Raw genomic sequence first — 22,960 nt, 5'->3', positions numbered from 1 at the left:
ATAAGCTCTCAACTCGCTGGCCCGCTGCCGTGGGTCCGTCGATCCATCTGCCATGAATAATCAAAGGCATGCTGTTGCGCCATTCAGCGCACGGATAAGTGCATTGTGCAAACAGAGTGTTGTTGCTTATTTTTGTGCTACCGTAATGTGGTCCATGTGTTTCCATTGTTGCGTCATCACCATCTACCTGTTGTCATGATTGCTGAAGGAGTGAAATACTTCTTAGTGCTAAATTGTCTTATTTTCCACCAATATACAGTAAAATAATGCCAATGCCAGAAATAATGAGTAGGCAGCCTTAAGTTCCAGGAACTCTGTGTTCTTTTCAGGAACGTTCTGTAGTTCTTGAAACAAAAACGTTCCAGTCAGATAAGTTACGAGCTGCTGGCATTAGTCCAAAGGTTCCTGGGACCCTCGAAGTTAGATGAGTACTACCCTCCTGTTGCCCGGGTCAGCCAGGGTCACGATAGATACCTTACCCCGACGCTACATTTATACTGCACTAAAGACTGCCGGACAAATATCCAGTCAGACTGCTTTGACGTCATCCTTGACCACTAGGGGGCATATTTACGTAGTGTCAAATATCTGGTCTCATAGTCCAAACAAATGGATGTATGTATGTTTTTTTTTAATTTATTTATTTTATTTATTGTCGTAACCCTACTAAGCACTGCCATCTTGTCTTTTCACTAGATAACTACCTCTAACACAGCCCTAAAAGAGAATGAAGAGGTCTTACTGTCATCTGACACATCAGAGCACGATGGACCAAAGCATTTCCCCGCCCCTCGCAATTATGGAACCTTTGTAGGTCATCAAGAGCTGTGCTTCTTTAGTATTTATCTGCACTTTTCTGGTTCCTAATTTTTTTTTGCAGCGTACCCTTTGTCACAAATGTAATTTTGTGCATTTCTTCAAATGGAATGCATATTTTAGAGATTTTCAATGACTTGTACTTCACAGTTGAAGGACCAGAATAAAGATGGCGCAGAAAAGCCTTGTTTGAGCCTTGAAGCTCCAAAGACGATGAAACCCCCAGACACTGAAGGTAGATAGCCGAGTTGCTCGTACTGACGCATAAACTTCAAATACGAGGAGGAAAATGTCATTCTATGATGTGTTTTCTCCTCAATTCATTTTTTTTAGACACCTCGTTGCAAAAGCAAGTGCAGCTTCAAAAAGACGTTCTGAAACTCAACAAGGAGAATGCAGAGAAGTCAGCTCAGCAGTTTAGTGCCATGTTTTGGAATGTGGAAGCTGATGTTCCCGCCGCAGACCCCGACAGCAGTGAAGATGTGGAAGTTACCGAGGAGGTGGTTGAAGTGGAGGAGATAGTGGAGGAGGTCGTTGAAGAGCTAGAGGAGGAGGAAGCACTGAAGGGAGAAGAAGTGGTGGAAGAGGTGGTGGAAGAGCTGGAAGTGGTAGAGGAACTTACTGTAGAAGATTCACAAAATTCTGAATCGGACAACAACGAACAAACAAATTCAAGGTAGTTTGCCTTGTCAATTTCCACAATGCAATCCAATTCAACTTTAATCGTTCGTAATGATCATCATTTTGAAGGACATCATTTTTCTCTATTCTTATGTCAGAGCAGGAACCCAAATGATTTCTTCTATCCCCATTGTTGGCTGTATTTTAAATACTGCAGCAGTAATGTAGAAAAACATTACTATTTCAGTATTTAAATTAAAAAATATATATATAATTAATTAATATAATTTTATTTATTTTTATTATTTTATGTTTATTATTTATTTTAGAAGTAGATCTTCACCCATTGGCGGTGTATCTGAAACATTTCCCTTGTGATGAATGTGGCTTTGCTGTAATAATAAATATGAAATAAACTACTAAAATAGAGAATAGCCATTTTTAAAACCTATTTTATAAATGCATGATGACAAGTATTGCAGCACTAATAAAAGTTAAATTAAATTGTCAATACAATTTTTAAATAACCACATTGATATTATAATACATTTAATTTATAAAACAAGTCAGTCAAAGTCCTTCAGTCCTACGACGTGTCCGAGCATTTACGTTGTTCCATCAGTGACGAATGCGAAGACACCTTCCTGGACGCCAAGATGGAGCTCAGCGTTGGTGGCTCCTCCTTTGAGACCGAAGAACTTGTTGTGGTGGAGGAATACACCGAGGTCCTGGAAGTTGACGAGGTGGAGGATGAAAAGGAGGACAAGAATGAGGACAAGCAGAAGCCGCAAGAGCAGAACCAGAACCAGGCTGGGCTTGAGTCCCAGTTTGCTCTGAAAGAAACATTGGAGCCAGAAAGGGATGAAAACAAAGACGAGCCTGAGGACGAAAATGAGCCTGAGGATCAACCCAAATACTTGATTGGTTAGTCAGCAATTTTTGGATCACAACTGAAGCTTTTCAAAAAATGGATGGAATGCAAGGTCCATTCAGACAAAGCGTATTTTTCTGACTATAAGGTGCACTTCAAAATTACCACTTATGTATGGATGTCCAATTGAAGTTGAATAAAGTTTCACTCGGAACTGGTTTTGTGTCTCTTCAAGATGCGCCTTACATCCCAGCGCATGGAAATTTCCAAAACAGTCCATCGAGACTGTGCCTTAAAATCAGATGTGCTGTATAGTCTGAAAAATAGTTTTTCATTTTCAAGTGAAAGGCAGTCAGCAGTGAGCTACCGAATAAAATTCTACCCGGCGATCCTTGAGTCTGTCAATGACAATGTGACGTTGGTCTTCACCCCACTTTAGACACCGCTCCTCCCCCGGCAGCGCCGTTTAATCACCGCATCGTGTCGGCCAAGCCCAACCAGATCAGCAACTTCTACACCATCAACTGGCAGGAAGTCCTGGGAGGGTGAGAGATGCTCTTCAACTCCAGCATGAATTCAATTGAGGATGGCATGCTTACGGGTCAGTGGAAGGGTTCCTTACTCCACCTCCCCACCGTGAAGCCTTGTATAACCTGCCCCCCCCCCTCGCCTTGTCTACTTCATAACTCGAGTCTCGGTGTCTATTTTTATTGCCGGACTGAGCGGTATGTGAAACTATATCTTTGGTGCCAGCTGCTTTCTAATCACCAAGTGTTAATCCTCTTCTTCAAAGCGGAGGCACCACTGTAATGAAATAACACATTTGGCTTGTTTGTTTGCACGGAGATCATTTCTTTTCATTAACAGGGCGGGAAAGCCGTCAGCGTGTTGCTCGCTGTATTCAATTTCCAATGTCCATCTTGTCTTTCTCCAAAGGGGTCGTTTTGGCCAAGTGCACAAATGTGTTGAAAACTCATCCGGTTTGACGTTGGCAGCCAAGGTCATCAAGGCCAGGTCTCAGAAAGAAAAGGTATAGCAGCATCACCATCGTGATGGATCGTCCCGCTTCCAGCTCCATGCGTCTTATCCTGTGTCGATTCCTTACCAGGAAGTGGTGAAGAATGAAATCCAGGTCATGAACAATCTGGACCACGCCAACCTGATCCAACTCTACGCAGCGTATGAGTCCAGGAATGACATCATCCTCGTGCTGGAATAGTACGTCCTATCTCTTACACATTCTCCACTGACTATTACATTTAATCCTCCACAATCTTTTTTGTAACTCAAGTGGGACATTGCATGCAAATATACCCCTTCCAAAAGTATTGGAACGGCTCTTTTCATTTTCAGGAGTGTTTTGAGACCATCATGAGTTTTGGTTTGTACTGATGAATTTTTGCCACGGTTTTGCCAGCGTGGGCGGAGGCGAGCTGTTTGACAGGATAATCGATGAAAACTACACGTTAATGGAGCTGGATGCCGTGGTGTTCATCAGGCAGATCTGTGAGGGCCTGCAGCATATGCACAAGATGTACATCCTCCATTTGGACTTGAAGGTACACACACACCAAATTCCTTCTTGTTTTATACACCAAGCAAACTCTAAGGTGGAATTTTCTTTCAAGTGCAGCCGGAAAACATCTTGTGTGTAAGCAGGGTGACCAATAAAATCAAGATCATCGACTTTGGCCTCGCAAGGATGTAAGTGTTCACCTCTGTATTGCTGACTCCTTTGGGTTAACTTCAAATCGTATGATTCTGAAATAGATACAAACCCAGGGAGAAGTTGCGAGTCAATTTCGGTACGCCGGAGTTCTTGGCCCCGGAAGTCATCAACTACGACTTTGTGTCATTTAACACGGACATGTGGAGCCTTGGCGTCATCACGTACATGCTGTGAGTACTATCCATTCCTAAAAATGTCTTGCATTACTTTTCTCTTCCTGAGACTTTAAATGCTTCTTTGTCTATATGTGCCACTCTGATTGGCTGCCGTCCAATGTCAACAGGGCAACAAATCTAGCTGACATGTAATGATATATATACTGTAATGATAAAAATAAACATGCATCCCCATCCGTCCGTCAGTCTGAGCGGCCTCTGTCCTTTCCTGGGCGACGACGACAACGAGACGCTCAACAACATTTTGGCCTGCCAGTGGAATTTTGAAGAGCAAGAATTTGTGGACACGTCTGAAGAGGCCAAAGAGTTCATCACCAGGCTCCTCGTCGTCAATAAAACGTACACTGTCGCCTTGTGTGGGATTTTCTTTTTGCTAGCTAAAGCCCGATTGATTTTTGGAATAATCATTTTTCAGCTGGAGGATGGGAGCATCCGAGGCCCTGAGACACCCTTGGCTGTCTGATTCTGCCCTTCATCATAAACTTAATACCAAGGTAGGCAGTTTCAAAGCTGCTGACTAACTTTATGTGTAATTAAACAAAACAACAAGGAAAAATGCCCTTTTTTTCTTCCCAGAAAACTATGTGCCGATCTCGCCGGTCATCATGTGTGCCCCCAACAGACAGTTGAGGTAAGCCATGCTACAACTATTAAAAAAAAAAAAGAAAAAATATTTTATCCACTAGAGGGCAGCATCACTCAAGTTTACAAAGGCAATTTTTTTTTGTTCGGCCACTGGACAGTGTGAACAGCAGCAAGACTAGTCAGCATTATATATAAAAGCATTTGAGAATTAAAAAAATAAATAAATATCACAAATAGAAATCTCTTATCAGGGCACCACGATGGCTCCAAGCTGTGGCCACTCCGGACCAAGCTACCTGTCCCCTCACACAACACCACTTCAAAATGATTGAAATTGTAATATACATAAAAAAAAAAAACAATTTTTAACTTTGCTTGGCATTTAAAAGTCATTTTACTGTACGACCCTGAAAACATTTTTTCCTAATAAATCACTGGCATCAGGCGGAATAGCCTTGTTCCAAATCAAAATATTTCAGGAGACCCTTAAAACGGCACATTTGGTCATTTCATTGTCAAAAAGTGCTAGCGAATTCCTACAGTAGATTTCTCAAATATTTGTCAAAAATAACCCAACTGAGCAATAGTACAAATTTGTGAGAAAATTCTACCAAATTTACCAAATTATGGCACGTTTCAGCGAATACCAGTGATATATTGAAAAAAAATGCATTGGATTATTATTATTTTTTTGCATGTTGATGGCTATTCGGACACACCTGAGTGAACTTATCTAGCTGCATTAAACATGCAAAAACCAAAGTGAGCCTCACTTGGTGTTACAACATTGATTTGAATGTAGTCTGCACATTATTCTGCCTATTATTGTCTTCACTAAGAGCTTTGTGAAAGGTCACACTGCGCCCCCCCATCTTCTTTGTGTATTTTTTGGTCGACAAATCCGAACAATATAACATCCATGTGGCCTACTGTATATTGTTGCTGTCATGTAGTGTGCACTTTATAACAATATTTATTCAAGTATAATCAAAACTTATGTAGGTTCCACCGCTCTGTTTCTATTTTGTAATGCATCAACAAAATGTCTTATCAGCTGATTGCTTCACTCTGTCACTGCACAAAACTAGTATTATTTTTTTTTGTATCTTTTTTGTAATTGTACTGTATGCATGAGCTGCAAAGCCACGCCGGCGCCACTTGATCAGATGCTTGGATCCGCCTTCTGTGAAGGCTCAATGTGTAAGTGAAAGGTTACACACTATCTACCTGTTGTTGCCTCATAAGTGGATGACACTTAGTACGCACACTTGCAGGGTTTCTTGTTGAAATGTCAGAATGTTTGGATTGTTGACGTTCAATAGATTACTCTCACACACAATTCAGCATGATTTGTTTTTTGTAGAGTGTAAATGTAAACACGCATTAAACTGATGTCTCAAACGGGAGTGGTGGTTTTTCAGATTTACTTTTTTTCTTGCAATTTTTATAAAAGCCCTAACAAATGGATCTTAATAGTTTGGGTAAACTTCAGCACACCCTGTTCTGTTGTGCAAAAAACAAACAAACAAAAAAAGCTTTCTTCTGGCCTTAAGTAATTTAGTATTTCTTTTATTTTAAATATTGGTTTTCACTTTGCATCCTCATTCTCCAGCCTTCTCCTGTTCTGGTTTCAGTAAAATTATTAGAGATTAGAATTAATAGATCATTTTAAGATTTTTTTTTTCATGTACGAACATCCGCAGAATGTTAAAATTAAATTAAATTACACTGTGAAATAATGAATTGTTAAAATTATTTTATTAAAAATATATAAAAGATGGTCAATCTTCTGTGGAAACGTATTATAATATTTTCATATTTTAAAATTTGCAACCACCCTTGTCCCACTACATAACCTCTTATGTTATAGGTCAAGTTAGAAAGATAAGGTACATGCGGGTCAGTTTCATAAAACATGAATAGAAAGAATAGGTGTACCTAATCTTGTGACCAGCGCGTCTTGTGACACTAAAAGATCATTTTTTTTTGTCTCTAGACATCCACTTTTGGTTGCTGAAAACTTGTCCGATGTCATTTTCTTTCATGCATTGTCTGCCACATTCACATGCTTTTCTGCTATTTCTGTACAAATAAATACACATTTCTCATGGTTCTCCGCCATTGAGTCTGCAGCAATCCCTGACTAATGCTGAGGCCGGTGTAAAATAAGACCTTTTTTTTTTACAGGACACGGCTGTCTCAAACAGAATGTATACTTTGTGGCAATGTAGCTTGAAATCGTCACATTCACCTCACCAAACTCGCATTTTTTGCCCTTCCTGTGACCTCTGCAAAAAAACTTTTTTTCCCCCACTCCTTCCCTGCCAGTATACTGTATCTCAGTCAAAGCCTTCTTTTTTCTGAACCATCACCACGCCACACACTCACCGTTTATTTGCTCAGGTGAATAAATTGTAACACACACACACACGCACACAAACAGGCTCCCTCAGATGCTCCTTATTAGTTTCAAGGAGTTAGTCACACGCTTTCATCTGGGGCCTATAGGGAAGTGTTTATGTGCGTCATGTTTGAACAGATCGCAGCTCAGATTACATGCAGGAGTTTGTATGTTGTCAAAGAATTAAATACACCCTAGGGAGAAGGAGGAATTCATGCAACCCAAAAAAATGTTCCGGGGATACAAATTGAAGGTAATGTGGAGTAGTATTAAAGTACTGCTGGCCCTTTGAATCTTCTTGTTATGTACGTTGGACGGCGATGAAACGCTTTTTATGTCTGCTTCTTAACTGGAGTGGAAGATGTATTGCACATGAAGTATATATTAGTGGGGATGAAATATTGTGCATAGTGTTCAGTGTGATGCAGCGCAGTCACAACGAACAACCACAATCATACGCATCGTTAAAAGAATACAGATGTATGTGGATAGATTTTGCAGCTCTTTTTTTATAGCATACATATTTAAGTATATCTGGCAATTGATAAAGCCTTTTTAATATACAGAAGATAGTGTGTGGCATGTCCTACCTACTCGGACTGCAGTGATAGCAACCCGCACGTTTCTTCTTCTTGCGCAGGCAGATTTCCCATCTTCGTGGATCCAAAGTCTGCAGTGAGAAAGAAAAGAAATAAATGTCTTGGATATTTCTGCAAATGTTTATGTGAGTGAGCTAAAAAGTTGAAGAGGAAAAAAATAAGGATAATAATATGTAAATATATGTATAACATGAACTCGTTTACAGCTAGCTCTATAAATAAGAGGCATTGTGTGCTTGCTTCAAGCTTTAGTTCAAAACAAACTTTTAACAAAAGAGAATTAAATATTGAATATTTAAATTAGGTAAAATAATATTTTGTCTGATAAAACTCTAGTAGCTTAATGATAACGTACAATGTGAAACACCATAGACATGCTAATTGGAATTAGCAAAGCTGCTAAGGTCATTCCCAACCTCCAAAAGACTGCTACATGAACACAAATGGGGCAGCAACACATACAAACGTCACTGACAAACTTAGTCTTTGCTCTGTTGGAACAGTGTCTAATACTTGGGCCTATTATTGATACGCTTACTGCCTCCATGTCGACCTGACTTAAAAGTGGCCGCAAATGATAAACCACGATATATATTTTCTACATGTTTTTCTATTTTGTAAGAACTTCGCTCAGCAAAACAGGTGATACTGATTTCTTCCAAATATTCTTTTCGGAAGCCCGAGGGTTGGAAGCCAGCTGCAACTTTGCGGACTCCCCGGTCCGAGACCCGGGTCGCAATGGTGAGAAATTCAATTTAGGAGGGGAGAGAGCGAGAGAGAGAGAGAGAGAAAGAGCGAGAAAGTACTGCCCCTAAGCTGCCTCGCCTCGCCCCGCCGTCCCCTCCATCCACATCTCCAGGGGCGATCTCCAAGAGCCAAACCAAAACCAGATGGACTTATTGGGCCTAAAGATAACAAATAGTGCTTGAGTTCCTGTCAGTTAGAGACCACCGGAGCAAAAAAAAAAAAAAAAAAAAAAAATTCTAGAGAGGGGAAGAAAACGTGCTGACGTGGATATCTTGATCCAGCTGTATAAAATGATATGAAAAGACACGCAGGATACATGTTGGTGCGTCAGTCAACCATCTTGGCTTTGGGCAAACGCAGACACACAAATCCCTGACCCCAACCTGCGGGTGGTACAAGCCGTTCAGCCTGTACCACCCACACACCGCAGAGGCCACTGGGAGATGAGAAGTTCTCACAGCCTCCCCCTGCAGATCCACCAAGAAAGTGTCCTTTGTAACAGGAGTTTCCTGCAGCTAATTAAAAAAGATGGAGGGCCCCCGCTGCAGAAGGGAGGAGACGGGGCCACGAGGACTTGTCGGAGGCTATGGGAAGGGTGAGAGTCCACGTTTCATGGAGCCAACCCTGACGTTAGTCCAAACAAGGCGCGTTCTGCTGGCGTGCTACAAAGAGGTCGGCAAAAAGTAGAGAGAGAGCTTCCCGAAGGGCAGGTGGTTCTGATTTGAGGTTCCAGATTGAAAGTGAGCTAAGCCGTGTCGTGGCAACAAGCAAACGTGCACGCTCCGGCCATAACATTAGGCACACCTGTAGAATATAACATACTGTGGAGTGTTTGCTCTCATTACTTTCAGATGCCATAAAATGGCCGCCGTCGGGTCATCTGCTGGGGCTGGGTGTTATCTCTGAGTCAGGCCCACGCCGCTGGTCAGGCGCTCCCACGCCGGCGGCCCTTTTCCCATCCGGGTTGTATTTACCCGTTCTCTGACTCACCCCGACGCCCGCATGGGGTCTCTGTTCAGTCTGCCAGTCCCGCTGAGCGGCCTCTGGAGCTGAGCGAGACGCCATCCATCATGACTGCTGCATGTGTGCGCATCGCCCTTTTGTGCTACGTCGTGTCGTTAAAACAAGACTTCTTGTTCTTGTGTCTGCGGTTAGCGTGTCAACTCCATCACATCATTGGTTTGCGCACATCATTCAAAAGCTCTCCGACTAGACGTACAAACTTCTTCTCGCCTCCGTGACGTATGAACTCCTGACGACCCCTCAGCCATGACAGACTGTACGAACTTGTACTCGGTCTCTCAGCTATTCTTCTTGACATCATCCGTGATGTATGAACTCCACAACAGGTCATATGTGACATGACCTTCAAGGCGGAAGAATGACGTAAGAACTCATCCCATCTTTTCAGCCGTGACTTGCAAAGTCCTCCTCGAACACTCGACCATGAACCCCTCTTTGACTTCTCATCCATAACATGAACGTCTTGACCTTCCATCCATCATGTTAGAACTCCTCTCTGACTATGACGTGTCAACTCCTATATGACTTCTCATCCAAGATGTATAAATTCCACCATGACCTCTCATCCATACCATGAACTCCTTGACCTTTCATCCACGACGCACAAACTGGACCCCTCAACGATGCCTCCTCGCCCATGACGTATGAACTCCTTCATAACTTCTCATACTTTCAACCATGACCTCTTAACCCTGATGGTTGACCTCGCCAAACACTCATCTGTATGAACTCCTCTTGGTGTTCTCAAACATGTATGAACTCCACCTCAACTCCTCCTCGGCCCTTCTGCCCCAAAATACGAGCACCCCGTCGGCCATGTTGTATGACCTCGTCCTCGACCTCAACATGCAGTTTTCCTACCCAGCCAGTCATGTTCAGCACTCCCTGAAATAGCTGGCCCACATAACATTCAAGTCACATATATTCGTGACATGTTCATACGGTGCATTAGTCGTCATGTCCTCCCATCCCACCCACAGCGTACGTCCTCCCTCGCAGCGCTGCGTGATGGATGAGCGCCGTTGCTGCAGCGGGGAGAGGCCGCTCAAGACGGAGCACGAGGCAGCCCAAAGGCCACCGCCGGGCGCCATCTTCTGCATTTCCCACCGTGGAACGCAAGATGCAGAGAGCAAGGTCGCACCGAGGGCAAGAAAAGGAGTTTTGTTTTTTTCAATGGCCATCCGTCCTTCCGTCTGTCCTTTTATCGCCCCTTCCATGCTAGTCCCTTTCTCTCCCCATCTTCATCCTGTCTCTGCCTTCATCCATCCAATCCTTCGTTCCACCTCTCCATCCGACCCTGTCTGTTGTTCCATCCTTGCTATCCCTCTCATCTGTTCATCTGCCGATCGCTCGAGGTTTTAATGTCTATGACATTGGGAGACATTTTGTCAGAAAAGTAACAAACACGCCAAAGGGCAAAGGCTCTATTTTGACGTCCTTTCAAATTAGATATTATTTTCACGGCATTCAATAATAAAAATGTCCATTTTCTTCTAATTACAGAGCAAGACTTACTAACTATGGAAGCCTACAAAATTCCCTATTGAGACATAATTCCAGGTCCACTTTGCAGAGCCACAGATCCCACTTGGTCTCATTAAAATGTTAAAAATGTATTTGCAGGCTGTTCTCAACCTAAAACAAATAAAAGCTACATCAAATGAATACATTGCTCGCTCGCTCGGCGTGCAGTCGGTCTGGCCTGCCGTCGTTGGAGCCCACTTTGCTTTTCAGACAGAGGAAACAGGAAAAGAGTCAAAGTGGAGCGGCTGGCGCATTCTTGGACCCAAATTCTTGACCACACAGAGAGTTTGACGTGCGCTATATTATTCAATGAAAACAATGCTAAAATTCACAAGGGGCTATTTCGATAAAGTGCAGGTATAGGTTGAAATATTGATTAGGCACAGGGTGTATTTGAAAATTAGATGGCAACAACAATATATTGTACAGTTTTTGTATATCTAAATAAGTTTTGTATATCTAAATAAATAGAACATTCCCGAAATGAAATTGTGTTGTTTTATTTAGCAAACAAATGGAATGTAGCCATTGATTATTGTTTGTTTGTGCGTGTTTGTGTGCACAGAAGCTGGTGGGAGAAAAGGAAGTTGTACCAATAAGGTGCCACTTGGCGTGACTACAACAATAGTCGGCTTGTATCCTGTGGCTGTCGAAAAGCCCCAACACAAACATTTAGAGTCTTTGTTTGAGCTTTTGTCTCACTTTTTGGGCTCATTTGGATTGTTTTGCACAGAGTGGTTGGAAATGTTGCCCCCCCAAAAAATAGTTTCACCTCCCCCCTCACTAGCTTCCTCTCAGCAAACCTCAAGTCTGACAGGCAGAACCCATCAGAACCATGGAGGCCACAAAGAACCACTGCTGATTGCCCCCAAGCAGGAAACCGCTTTCTTGAAAGTCAGCAGAAAATTAGCGCACGCACGCACACACCTGGAACCCCACCCCTTCTCAGCACCCTGGACTTCCTCCAGCAATTTCTGTTGAACCCCACATGGCCGACGACTCCAGCTCAAGTAGCCACAGAGCACCTCTTATACAACGCCCTAATTTACTCTCCACTGGCTACACTACTCATTACATCATTCCACAGTGGCGGGCCTCTCGCAGAGAATACAATGTCCTGGCAAGAAGCTTTTTTGAGAGAGGCCTTCAATAGGCGGGTGCGCTGCTTTGCTTTTCGACGCCTCGTTGACAGACGGACCCCGAGCGGAACGTCTTTTAACCGCCCCCAAATTGGGGCCGTCGCTATTTTCTTACATTTACGAGGGCTCGCTGTCACAGAGTTCAACGCCAGGACCACCCGGGGCAAAAAATAGATGTCATCGTGGGGGGGGAGGGAGGGGGGTAGGGGATCCTCTTGCAAGAATTGCGTTATTGCAGCAGAGGGCGCTTGAAACGCTGGGAAAGTAGAAGTCCATTGGGCGCTCCCCTGCCAGCTTTCTGTCAAAAACAACAGATCTCCTGACTTTCATTTCATTTCGAGAGGAAACCCAAGCAGGATGGTAAGAAAACCTCCTGCGGAGCAGAACGTATAGAACGTGTAACAGTAGATAGACATTTGAAAACTCATTTTCTTGCCCAGCGCAAAGTGTAGTGTCTAGTGCACTCTAACTGTGCGTTTGATTTCTTTTGGTATTTTGGTGAACGGGCGCAATTACAAATGGGCGTCTGCGCCGTTGTGGGAGTAAACACAGCAGATTTGATTCATTAACTCATTACCTTTCAATTCAGCACAGGTGGGATACGGGGCCTTTGTGGGGCACTGCACACTCTGCCCCTCACTTACATTAGGCCACACCCACAAGGGCTGCACGGGCCAGTGGGACCTCTGAAGTGGCAGAGTAAACAGGACACTGGGGAATAGAGGGATGGAATTGCCGAGTCAGCAGTCTATCTCTGCCCCTGGAAGAGGAAAACCACTCAGCTGGGATAGGCTTCAGCTCAGCCATCACCCTGACGAGGACTCTAGAAAAGGGATGGATGGATATCTTAATGTAAAAAAAAAAAAAGCGGCAGTATCCACACATTGCACACGCCGCCTGTTTCCAATATAAAATCCCGGCGGTGGCGGCGAGCGATGACAGGCTGAGAAGTGATTTACCTGAGCGCGCTTTTTATTACACATCTTTGTTGCTACTTGAGGTAGCCAGCGCTAACTACCATAGATGGCCTCCGACCGCGCTGGCTCTCTCGCGATCAAGACAGATGAGGTGAGAGTTGCACCACGGGCTGGGGAGGGAAGGAGGGAGGGAGTGATTTAGTTCATTTGTGGGAAAAGATGAAAGTTAGCCATGATGTAGTGCAGAAGTTCAAACTGTAAAAAGGGAAATTTATGACATTGCAGCTGGTATGACTGAAAGTCCATCCATCCATTTTGGAAACTGCTTGTCCTCATTAGGCTTAAGGGTGAGCTGGAGCCGTATCCCAGCTGATGTAAGAGGCGGGGCATCAATGACCACCTCCCAAATAAATCTCCGAGTAGGCCTACCACCATGACCATGAGCAGGGTGCCATAACATAGTAGAACTAACTCAGGGATGGGCAACTTAAATGCTGGAGGGGGGCCGCAATTTTTCAGCAGTGCTAAAATCAGGTTTTGAAAATCCACAATAAAAGCAGTGCGCTTATTTTGTGTTTTTATAGATTGAGAAGATTTCGCCAAGGGCGGCGGCAACATCTACCCGAGTGACACAATAGAGACACACATTGACACATGTAGGCAACTGACAGCTCTAAAAAGAATTGAAGAGTTGTTCATACAAGAAGAACAAGATGGCATTTTTTAACACACGTGGAATTAGGATGGACTTTTATGTGAGAGGTTAAAACGGGGCATAGCGTCCTCAGATAATATGAATTCGATCGTATTTCAGCGAGACATATGCTTTCCCTTTCCTGGATCATTGAGGCATGTAATAAAAGACACGCACACACACTTGATTTTTTTTTTTCCCCTCTCTCTAACCTCAAGCACCGCCGGCCGCCTAAAAGTCATGTGAATGCTCATAAAGACGATTTGCTGCAGAAACTGTTGATAATATTTTGGTGTTTAAAGGGGACATATGGAAAATTAGGCTGGGTGAAGCTCCAGAGCCACTTTCAAGTGACCCTTTAACTGGCATAAAAGGTTAGTAAAAGCTCCCCCACCCCTAGCTAGTGGGAAGGTAATTTAAAATGTTTAATCTCTAAATTTTCTGGTATGTGTGTGTTTGTGTGTGTGTGTGGCCTCCCTCCATCATTTGGTGTGCTGAAGCGCAGAGCATGAAATGGCTGTAAATTGGCTGTGTTTGCCCTCAGAGGAGCGCTCGGCGCAGATCATATCCGAATCCCTCGGAGAGGCCGTCCGCAGGGTCGCCGCTTATTCAATTAGTTTGAAGTCGTGGCTCCGTAACACGGTCGACGGAATAGTGTGAGAAAGTGACGGGATGCACGCATGGCTGAATGCTCACGGGACACCTCATTAGGTACACACATGTTCGATCAACAGAAGAAAAGCAAATAGGTATTCATTTCAAGGTACAATTAGGAATTAAAATTTTCTGCAAAAATATTCATTTAATTAAAAAGAGCTTTTTCTTTGGCTTTTTAATGCCACAGTGAGGAAATGTGATTCCACGACATGTCTTTCAGATATAAAAATGTGGTAGCGCAAGATCTCATTGGAGTTTTGACGTCTAAGCGCACATGTATTCTTTGGCCTGTGGGTGGCGCCAAAACGACACCCCATGAAGGGAATGCCTCTGGGAGCTTTATAAAGGGGAACATGAGTGGCTGCGGGTCATTACACTCAGTTACCTGAAGCGCCTGTCCAAACGTTTATACATAGTTTCACATTGAATATACATGTGACAAAGAAGGGCAGCCACGACCATATTGGCGTCAGATCTTGACTTACTTTTAATTTTTTAAAGAATTTGAAACATTTACCATAATGTGTATCTTTTATAAAAATTAATTGTGACCTCAGTTTGTCCATCTTGGGTCTGACATTACTTAAAACGTACAATGTTCTTGCACATACAATTTTCAATATTTGTTGAGATGATCGTTTTTTTAATAATTGGATTTGTTCTACTAAAAAAGACGGAAAAGCAGGAACTCTCTCACAGAGTTAGGAAATTGCTTCATGTATTTTTGCAAATCAAGCTGTCAATCAAAACATTTTCGCTGACGCTACTCTCTCATTTCCCCCCACTGAATGTCAATCCATCGTTTTTATGAACTGCAGACCACACAGAATCGTTCAGGCTAGCTGGCGCAATGCTAATAACCACCAAACTAAATGGACAGCCACAGTTTGATGTTAGTATTTCAAGTGTATTAGCATAATACACCTGCAAAAAATGCCAGCGACGCAAAGGGCCACATCTAAAGCGATGACATTGAAAGCATTTTGGCATAGGAAACGTGTACTTTGGTGTTTATTTGTTTGACTAACAGGTGAGACGTGGGTGCGAAGGTCTCACATTTACCACTTCTAGTTCAATTTTGCGGTGCTAATGTGTCTCCACGTGGCGGCGAGCTGATAGCCGCTGACACTCAGACTAAACAAGGTGGGGGTGGTAACAGCGGCCGTGGAATTCAAGCACGTGGAAGGTTCACCCTGCCAATGTTGCGGAATCTAGTAAATTGTGAACAATACAGGCTCTTGCTAATAAATACTTTCAGATAAGATAGGATTTGGGAAGTGCATCTGCTTTTACTGACTCCAAATTGGTGGTTAGCCTAGCATAGCTTAGCGTCAAGGAATTAGGGAAGCTATGCTAACATACACTATTTTCCTCTCATATTTTTCACCATACATTTCAGCCCAATAAATTAGAATATCATAGAAAAGTTCATTTCAGGTCATCTTCCAATTTCTTACAAAGGACAAATGTAGCCATAGCATGATCATCAAAATGACTGTGTTAGAAATAAAAACTCAATACTTCACTCACTTAGTGGTCGATGTAAAATATATATTTGTTTCACTTTTTCAGTTAAAGTACCGTTTTCCTCTGATGACCTGATTAGTTGCCAATTATGAACTGATTTATGAACCTGTATAAATAAAGCTTCAGTTTGAAGTACTATTTATCCAACCTCACCTTACGAACTATCATTTATTCTTTGCGGTATTGAAGTGACACTACAGTATTCCTAAGAACGACAGTCAAAAACAATAAGCGCAATTAAGTACAAAATTACAGCTTGTAATGGAGATCCATTGAACAAATGGGTTCATTCATCATATCGCTCATATCCTCGAAACCTCATCCAGCTGCAGGACAGTCGTAAACCGAGGCCCTCCTTTACAATAACGACAAAACATTTGCACACCAAATTTCACAACAGAGTTAAGTCGCAGGCTTCCTTTTCTCTCTGAAAGCAAAACAAAATGGAGCCATAATTCATGTTATTGCTAACATGAGTATTTTTCCTAGCTAGTTTCACAGTCCTGTGTAAACTGACAGCCGAGCAAAAGTGGTTTTACATGTTCATTTGTTTGTTTGGATGTCCTTTAAAACATGTTGATATTGGCCTCCGCTTTAATCCCGATAATTAAGCAGTTTGACTATGCTGCGTTTAACTTCACCAGCGCTTGAGGTTTTCATTCACTTCAACCCAATCTATTTTTAATCGCGGGATAAAAAAGCAAGCTTTGTGTGGTGTTAACCTGACTGGAGGCTCATACTTTCTTTGGCACGCCGCAGCAGAGCGTCGGGCACATTTCTTCTGCCCGGCCGAATATAAAGTGAAACCTCATCCAGACGAGCTACAAATGAGCGTGGCCGTCTGAGCCAGCCGAGTGAGAAGGCTGACCTGAAGCCAAGCGCTCTTTCAACGAGCCAGCCTCTGTCAGGCCAGGCGGGCTCCGAGTGCACAGCTTACCGGAAACCAGCCTAGTTTGATTGAGTTCCTGTTATTGACTGCCCTTTTTTTTTTTTTTTTTTTTTTACTTTCTGCCAGGCTAATTTTTTCCTCTGCCAGCTGTCAGAAGCCAGACTGTACAGAATTCAAGGTCTCACCCACTCACACCTTTAGACTGCAAACAGTCATTTATCACACTGTGGCAAGCATGAAATATTTGATAAGCAATTGACTTTTTGCTCAAGAGGCGAGTTTTAAAATATCCACCGTTTTGAAAATGGGAGACGTCAGACATGGAGGAAAATATCTGCATGCGTGTTGGCGCACACCAGATGACCAAAAGAACATAACCATCTCTATACACAGTGTATGAAAATAAAAAAACAAATGCACAATGCATTAAATTAAACAAATGTTTCTCACCACAGAGAAATATTAAGTAAAAATGTTCTTTGTAACAATATGTCACGAGTCTAAATGTCAACTTAAATTTCAAATAACACCAAAATATAATACAATTAATAATAATAATACACGTTTTTTACGTTGACGACTTTGCATATATATATATATATATATGTATATAATATATAGTAACAAATCACAAATATGTGGGAAAACTGTATTTTTACTCTTTCAAAAAATTATCCGCAAGTTACTTCAATTAAAATCTCCTTGAAGAATATTAGTGTGCATGCACCGGGAAAGCTCACAGCATCCTTTGGCTAGTAAATCAAGCACACTCTGTTGAAGCATGCCGAGGTTAGGCGGTGAAAGGTAATGCAGCGTTTTGGCCCTCATCCCGCGTCCGCAGAGAGAGAGAGCGAGAGAAGCCTGAAAGATGTGTCTGTGGTACAATAAGCTGGAGCACAATCGCCATCTGGGCAGCTCAGCAGACACGCGTGTGCGCCAGAAACAATAATAAAACAGAGGTCCGATTTAGTCTTCCTCCCCCAAGATGATTTTCTCACAGTCATGACATTGGCGGTTTGCATTTTTTTTTTCTTTTAACGTCACTGCTGGGGGCATCAAATATCTATTTGAATAAGGACCCTGTAGGTCTGTGGCGTTTTTAGTATGAAAAATTAGACCACTTTGGTAGGCTACTTAAAGGAAAACCAGTCTGATGCTTGCCTCTGCTTCTAATATATCATCTGCAACAATTTTCCGTGATTTATTACACAAACGTCACATCGGATAGTTGAGGGAATCCCGGTGGAACTTGCCATACAATATTATCACCATATTTTGCCAATGATAATATCACGATACGGTGATTATGTGATAATCGTTACGGTCCAAACAATAAATTTATATCACAGTATAGGAACTGAAGAACTGAGAAAGTAAAAACATTTTAAAAAAACAGCACAAGAAAAAGCAGATTTATCATTTTAACAAAAGGGACCTAACACAAAATCACCACTCCATCAACAGAAAGATTTTTTTAAATAACATTTGATAGCTCGTGGTCGTTAACATTCTACTCCGGCCCTGTAGGTGGTGGTAATGCACATTACAAAAAGTGTTTGTCCCAAACAAGACGCACTGTTATGTCAACAAATACAGATTTTGCATGAAAACCTGGAAGTTCGTGTTACATTTCAAGAAGATACTTGGACTATTGATTTTGAGGCACCGGCACGCCACCTGTCAGCAAACACACAAATCCATTAAGAGCGACCCGGTGGTGCTGATTGCTTTGGCCCTGACCTCAGCTGCTTATTTACTCAGGGCATGGTTGCCAGTGGGGGGCATGTGGGGGCGGGAGAGGAATCATTTGAATTCCATCAAGTAGATTTGCAGCAGGGATGTGGGTTGGAAGCACCCCACCCCCACCATTGCAACTCACACAAACAGCCAGTCAGTGTCTGCGTGATGGGCTGAAGCCAGACTTCTGACACAGCGCCGGCCCAACAACTGCCCGTCCGTGTGGAGAGCCTTCTGGTGTTGATACAGCTGGGCTAGGCTGAGGTGCCGAGAAGTCAAGTGACTTGACCGAGGTCACCTTGCTCAGCCGCACGCACAGTGAGAAAGACTCCTCAGGAACAGATCAACCTGCACTGCTTTATTCCGAAGCGCGACTTATCTTTCCAAAGTGGGTTGTACATGCCATCCTAGATACTATATTTTCCGGACTATAAGGCACACCTAAAAACCTCAAATTTTCTCAAAAGCCAACAGTGCGCCTTATAGTCCAGTGCGCCATATATATGGACCAAATTCCAGCCCGCGGGCCAAATGTGTTGTGTGATATTAACATTAATATATTGTTATTGTTTTCACTATTTCAAGTTATTATATTGTGATTGCATTAATGGTGCGCCTTATAGTCCGGTGTGCCTTATATATGGACAAAGTTTTAAAATGGGCCATTCATTGAAGGTGTGCCTTATAGTCCGGTGCGCCTTATCGTCCAGAAAATACGGTAATATCACACTTTAAAGTGCTGTAAATTCTCCATAATTTCCACTAACAACCCAGGCTAAACTTAGCTCCTCCCCAACAATCAAAGCTTGTCTCTTAGTTAAGATGTATCACTTAAGCAACTTCTCCGATGATTGTTGTACCAATATGGGGACAGAAAGAGCCGAAAAACTGCATATGGGTTACCTTTCAGCAGTAGCATAGCACTCCCCCACCATCTGCTGTCTGGTTCTTTGCAAAAAGAAGGATAAAGTTTCATTGTCAAGGTCTTGTACTGTGCCCAGGTCTCCATCTCTATCTGTCTGCGCCTTTGTTAGACTGGCCACTCTTCCCGTGTGTGACAGGCCAGCAGTGTGTTTCCACCTCATGAGTTGGCCCAGGTGGTTTTAATTCAAACCCTGAAGAAGATTGATGAGCCTTGTTACATATGTCCAGACAAATCGTAACAGGGACTTACAACGGGCTATGCCAGACACATGCATGCACACACACACACACACGCACTTTTTGAATTATGATGTGATTGATTGAAAAGGGAGTGGGGGGCGGGGTGCAGGTATTTGCTAAAGAGTGTGTAAGGGTGCGTGTGTGTCATTGTGGAGAGGTGTTGGCCAATTTCGGAACATTTTACTCAAGTGGCCTTCTCTCATTTCAAATGACTTCATCAAAATGATGACAATTGTTTTTTGGTTTAGTTCATCTTGTTGAGGGGATTTTTTTTTCTTTTTTATGATCGAAGCTGTTTTGGAGTATCCATCCTTATTTGGCTTTGTGTAAAAGGGAAGGGCCACTGCTGGGCGCTGGGCACGGCCGCTACCCTTATCAGCAGGTCATAAGGGAGCCTGGCGGGACACACGGGACGGGAGGGGAGGAGGTGAGGGGCGACAGTACCTAAGAGTGAATGGTGGGACTGCCTCGTACCCACCCGTGCGGTTTTGTTCTCCCGGGGGACCCCTGCTGTGCTGCGCAGGCATGCAGAAGGCAGATAACCAAACTGGATGGTGAATAAGTTCAAACACAAACAACACACAGAAACTACCGCCACTGATTCGGGAGAAAAAGTGTCTTGTACATTGTTTCTTTGCACTTTTATGTTGACACCTTTTCCCAAATATGTCTGTCAACACCTTGGTGTTTGACAGCCGATAACACGTTTCTTTCAAAACAATCGGACTCAGTATATATGTGTGCAAAAATAAGGTACAGGGACTGCACGCTTTGCGGCCGACATACTTTACTGGCACAAGCTGCTTCTCTTCGTCTCGCACTGGTTATTTTCCAGCCTTTTTGGTGGAGAGCCTGCACTTCCTCAGGCCTCTGCTCACGGCGGAGGACGGGCCCGCAGGGAGCCGCCGATGTAATGCTAAACGGAGCCGTCTACCGCTGCGTCTGCAACGTGGTGCCAGCGGGCCTGCCTGCCGCACTCGCCAACAAGATAGCCTTTCCAGTCACCGCTTAAACGCAACTCAATTAAGGCGACTTTCATTTGATCGCTTTGTGGAGGTGGATGGTTTGTCCGGATGGTTCTGAAAGTCTGAAGCATACCCGCTGTTATTTGCTGGTATGAGTTACACTCTGCAACATATGGAAAGAAAGTGACGAGAGAAGGAGGGCGGGGCTAAAGTGAACGGAAAAAAGAAATTGATTTAATTTATAATGCTCCAACGATAACGTTAATCTGAATGCAAACTCACGGTGGCTAATTTACTAGCGATAGTAGCCACTATGATAATTGGAATCAAACTAAAATGTTTTGTTGACAAACAACAAACAAATGAAATTATGTTTTTAAAAGTGCTCGACGACAACTCGACATCAGGATGAGGTTGACTAAATGCGCGAAAAGCTAACAAGCACGATTGAACTGAGATTAAATTTAAAAATGGCTGACACTACTATTCACTTATGTGCCAAAGAGGCCTAATCTAGTGGTGGGCTCGATGCCACAGTGGAGGCAAGCCTCCGGCTGGGAAACAATCCAGTTAAGTGTGCACTTGTGACACCCAGACCCCGTCATGAATCATCCAGTGTGAACTCAATGCGCAATCAGTAAAGCATTGCCTCAATCGCTGGGCTATTTCTGGGGGCAAAACAGTGTCATATACTACATGTCGCACTTTCAATTTGTGGAAGACAAACAATAGACTACAAGTTTGGCCAAATGAAAACCATTATGTAATCTTGACGAATCACACAGCTCTCTAGGCTGCGTATTGTCATGCACTCATGCCAAATAGCGCTCGTAGATATGTACCCACATGCCGTAGAACACGCCCGCTCTTTGCCTCCACCAGCTCTCTTTTATCAGTCAGCAAACAAGTGAAAACGAGCGCCTGCCCCGTGCGCGCGGCGCGGAATTCCAGCCATTCCCCCGCGTCCGATTTTCCTGCCTGCTAATGTAATCGGAGGGAAACAGAGTCGGCTTCCCAACGCCGCGGCCTCCAGATAAGAGCCATTTATCACGTATCGTTCCTCGGCGGCCCGCTCCGCTCCAGGCCCGGCCAGACGGAGGCCCGGACCCTGTCAAATCACGGAACCAGTCTCCGGAGGGGCGCGCGGGGCGTTTAGGTGTCTGGATTTTTGGCCGGGCTCAAATGGAACTTTGACGATAACGAGACACATTGATGTCACGAGCCGGGGCTTCTGCTCCGAGAAGGTCAAAGCAACATTGGGCTGGCACGTTGCACGTTTGTATGTCATTTTTATTTTATTGGTTTGGACGCGCTACGCTGGAAAAGGAATCCAAAGGGGACTAGGAAGTTGGCACGTTGTTCATGTGAACACGGGAAGCTGATTGAAAGAAACATGTTTCATAAAATGTTAAGGCAGCTTTTTCACAGTGACGCACAAGCGTGTCATTTTTCTGTCACTAGGCGGAAAAGAAATGTAAAAAGAGACTTCAAAGATATTAAGGGGACATACTGTCTTAGGCGTGGCTTTTTTTTAACCATTTAAAACAACTCCCAGGTGTCGCTATTTTTTGCTGAACTTAGCCCGATTTAAGCATTTGGCTAGCTGTTTCAGTCAGTTTAGCTAGCTTTCGCTAGCTAGCTTTGTTCCTCACATATTGCTGAATGGGCCAACGGATTTTGTGAGCATAGCTACAAGTGGTGCTTGTTCTTTCACGTTTAATTATAATGCTCATATTTTTATTGAAAGCTTTGTCGCGCGCATGGACGCGAATCACTCCACGCATGTGGGGTTTGTTGTTAAAATAATAAATTTACTGAAACACACAACAGCGGCAGTAACAGTCACGACCCGGCGAAACTCCCGCTCAATGTCAACTACTTCCGGGTACTGAGAATACGTTACAAACATCACACTGTCCATGTTATACGCAAAATTATACATTGTACAACCATAACCGTATGCATTATATTCTCAATCAATAATTAGCTCAGACTACCAGCAGTACTACAAGGTCTGACCATCAAATTTTCAACATATTTACTCACCTGAAACAGCGGAAGTCGCAGTTAAGACCCGGCGAAACTCCCGCTCACTGTTAACTACTTCTGGGTACTGAGGACCCCCGTAGTTGTCCCAGGCGCCTTATTGAAAACCCCCAAATATTCGCCACTGATACCA

At 43.4% G+C, this 22,960-nt stretch overlaps 1 protein-coding gene and 1 long non-coding RNA gene across 4 annotated transcripts in view; one reads left to right on the top strand and one right to left on the bottom strand.

Annotated features, from left to right (window-relative positions):
- The window catches only part of LOC148387208 (uncharacterized), a 12,823-nt gene extending 6,619 nt beyond the window's left edge, over nucleotides 1-6,204 (top strand). For 2 of the 3 annotated variants that reach the window (XM_088396339.1, XM_088396337.1), the window contains exons 2-15: nucleotides 697-810; nucleotides 967-1,051; nucleotides 1,150-1,492; nucleotides 2,060-2,361; nucleotides 2,748-2,853; nucleotides 3,245-3,338; nucleotides 3,417-3,526; nucleotides 3,726-3,867; nucleotides 3,942-4,012; nucleotides 4,079-4,207; nucleotides 4,400-4,552; nucleotides 4,629-4,707; nucleotides 4,790-4,844; nucleotides 5,050-6,204. In XM_088396339.1, the coding sequence (XP_088252465.1) occupies nucleotides 697-810; nucleotides 967-1,051; nucleotides 1,150-1,492; nucleotides 2,060-2,361; nucleotides 2,748-2,853; nucleotides 3,245-3,338; nucleotides 3,417-3,526; nucleotides 3,726-3,867; nucleotides 3,942-4,012; nucleotides 4,079-4,207; nucleotides 4,400-4,552; nucleotides 4,629-4,707; nucleotides 4,790-4,843 (1,782 nt within the window). In that variant the 3' untranslated portion in view covers nucleotide 4,844; nucleotides 5,050-6,204. The remainder of the gene's footprint in view (nucleotides 1-696; nucleotides 811-966; nucleotides 1,052-1,149; nucleotides 1,493-2,059; nucleotides 2,362-2,747; nucleotides 2,854-3,244; nucleotides 3,339-3,416; nucleotides 3,527-3,725; nucleotides 3,868-3,941; nucleotides 4,013-4,078; nucleotides 4,208-4,399; nucleotides 4,553-4,628; nucleotides 4,708-4,789; nucleotides 4,845-5,049) is intronic. The other variant, XM_088396338.1, reaches the window with a different exon arrangement.
- Nucleotides 303-22,960, bottom strand: LOC148387207 (uncharacterized). Its single transcript, XR_015862607.1, has 3 exons — nucleotides 22,828-22,960; nucleotides 7,790-7,869; nucleotides 303-2,165 (listed from the first exon to the last, which is right to left on the bottom strand). It is a non-coding gene; the product is annotated as an uncharacterized LOC148387207 (long non-coding RNA).

Source organism: Syngnathus floridae, chromosome 14 (assembly GCF_059516105.1).
Source record: "Syngnathus floridae isolate MCC-2025c chromosome 14, RoL_Sflo_1.0, whole genome shotgun sequence".
Classification (NCBI taxonomy): Eukaryota; Metazoa; Chordata; class Actinopteri; order Syngnathiformes; family Syngnathidae; genus Syngnathus; species Syngnathus floridae.
Note: the sequence above shows the minus strand (reverse complement) of the source record. Positions and strands in the feature narration are given on the sequence as shown.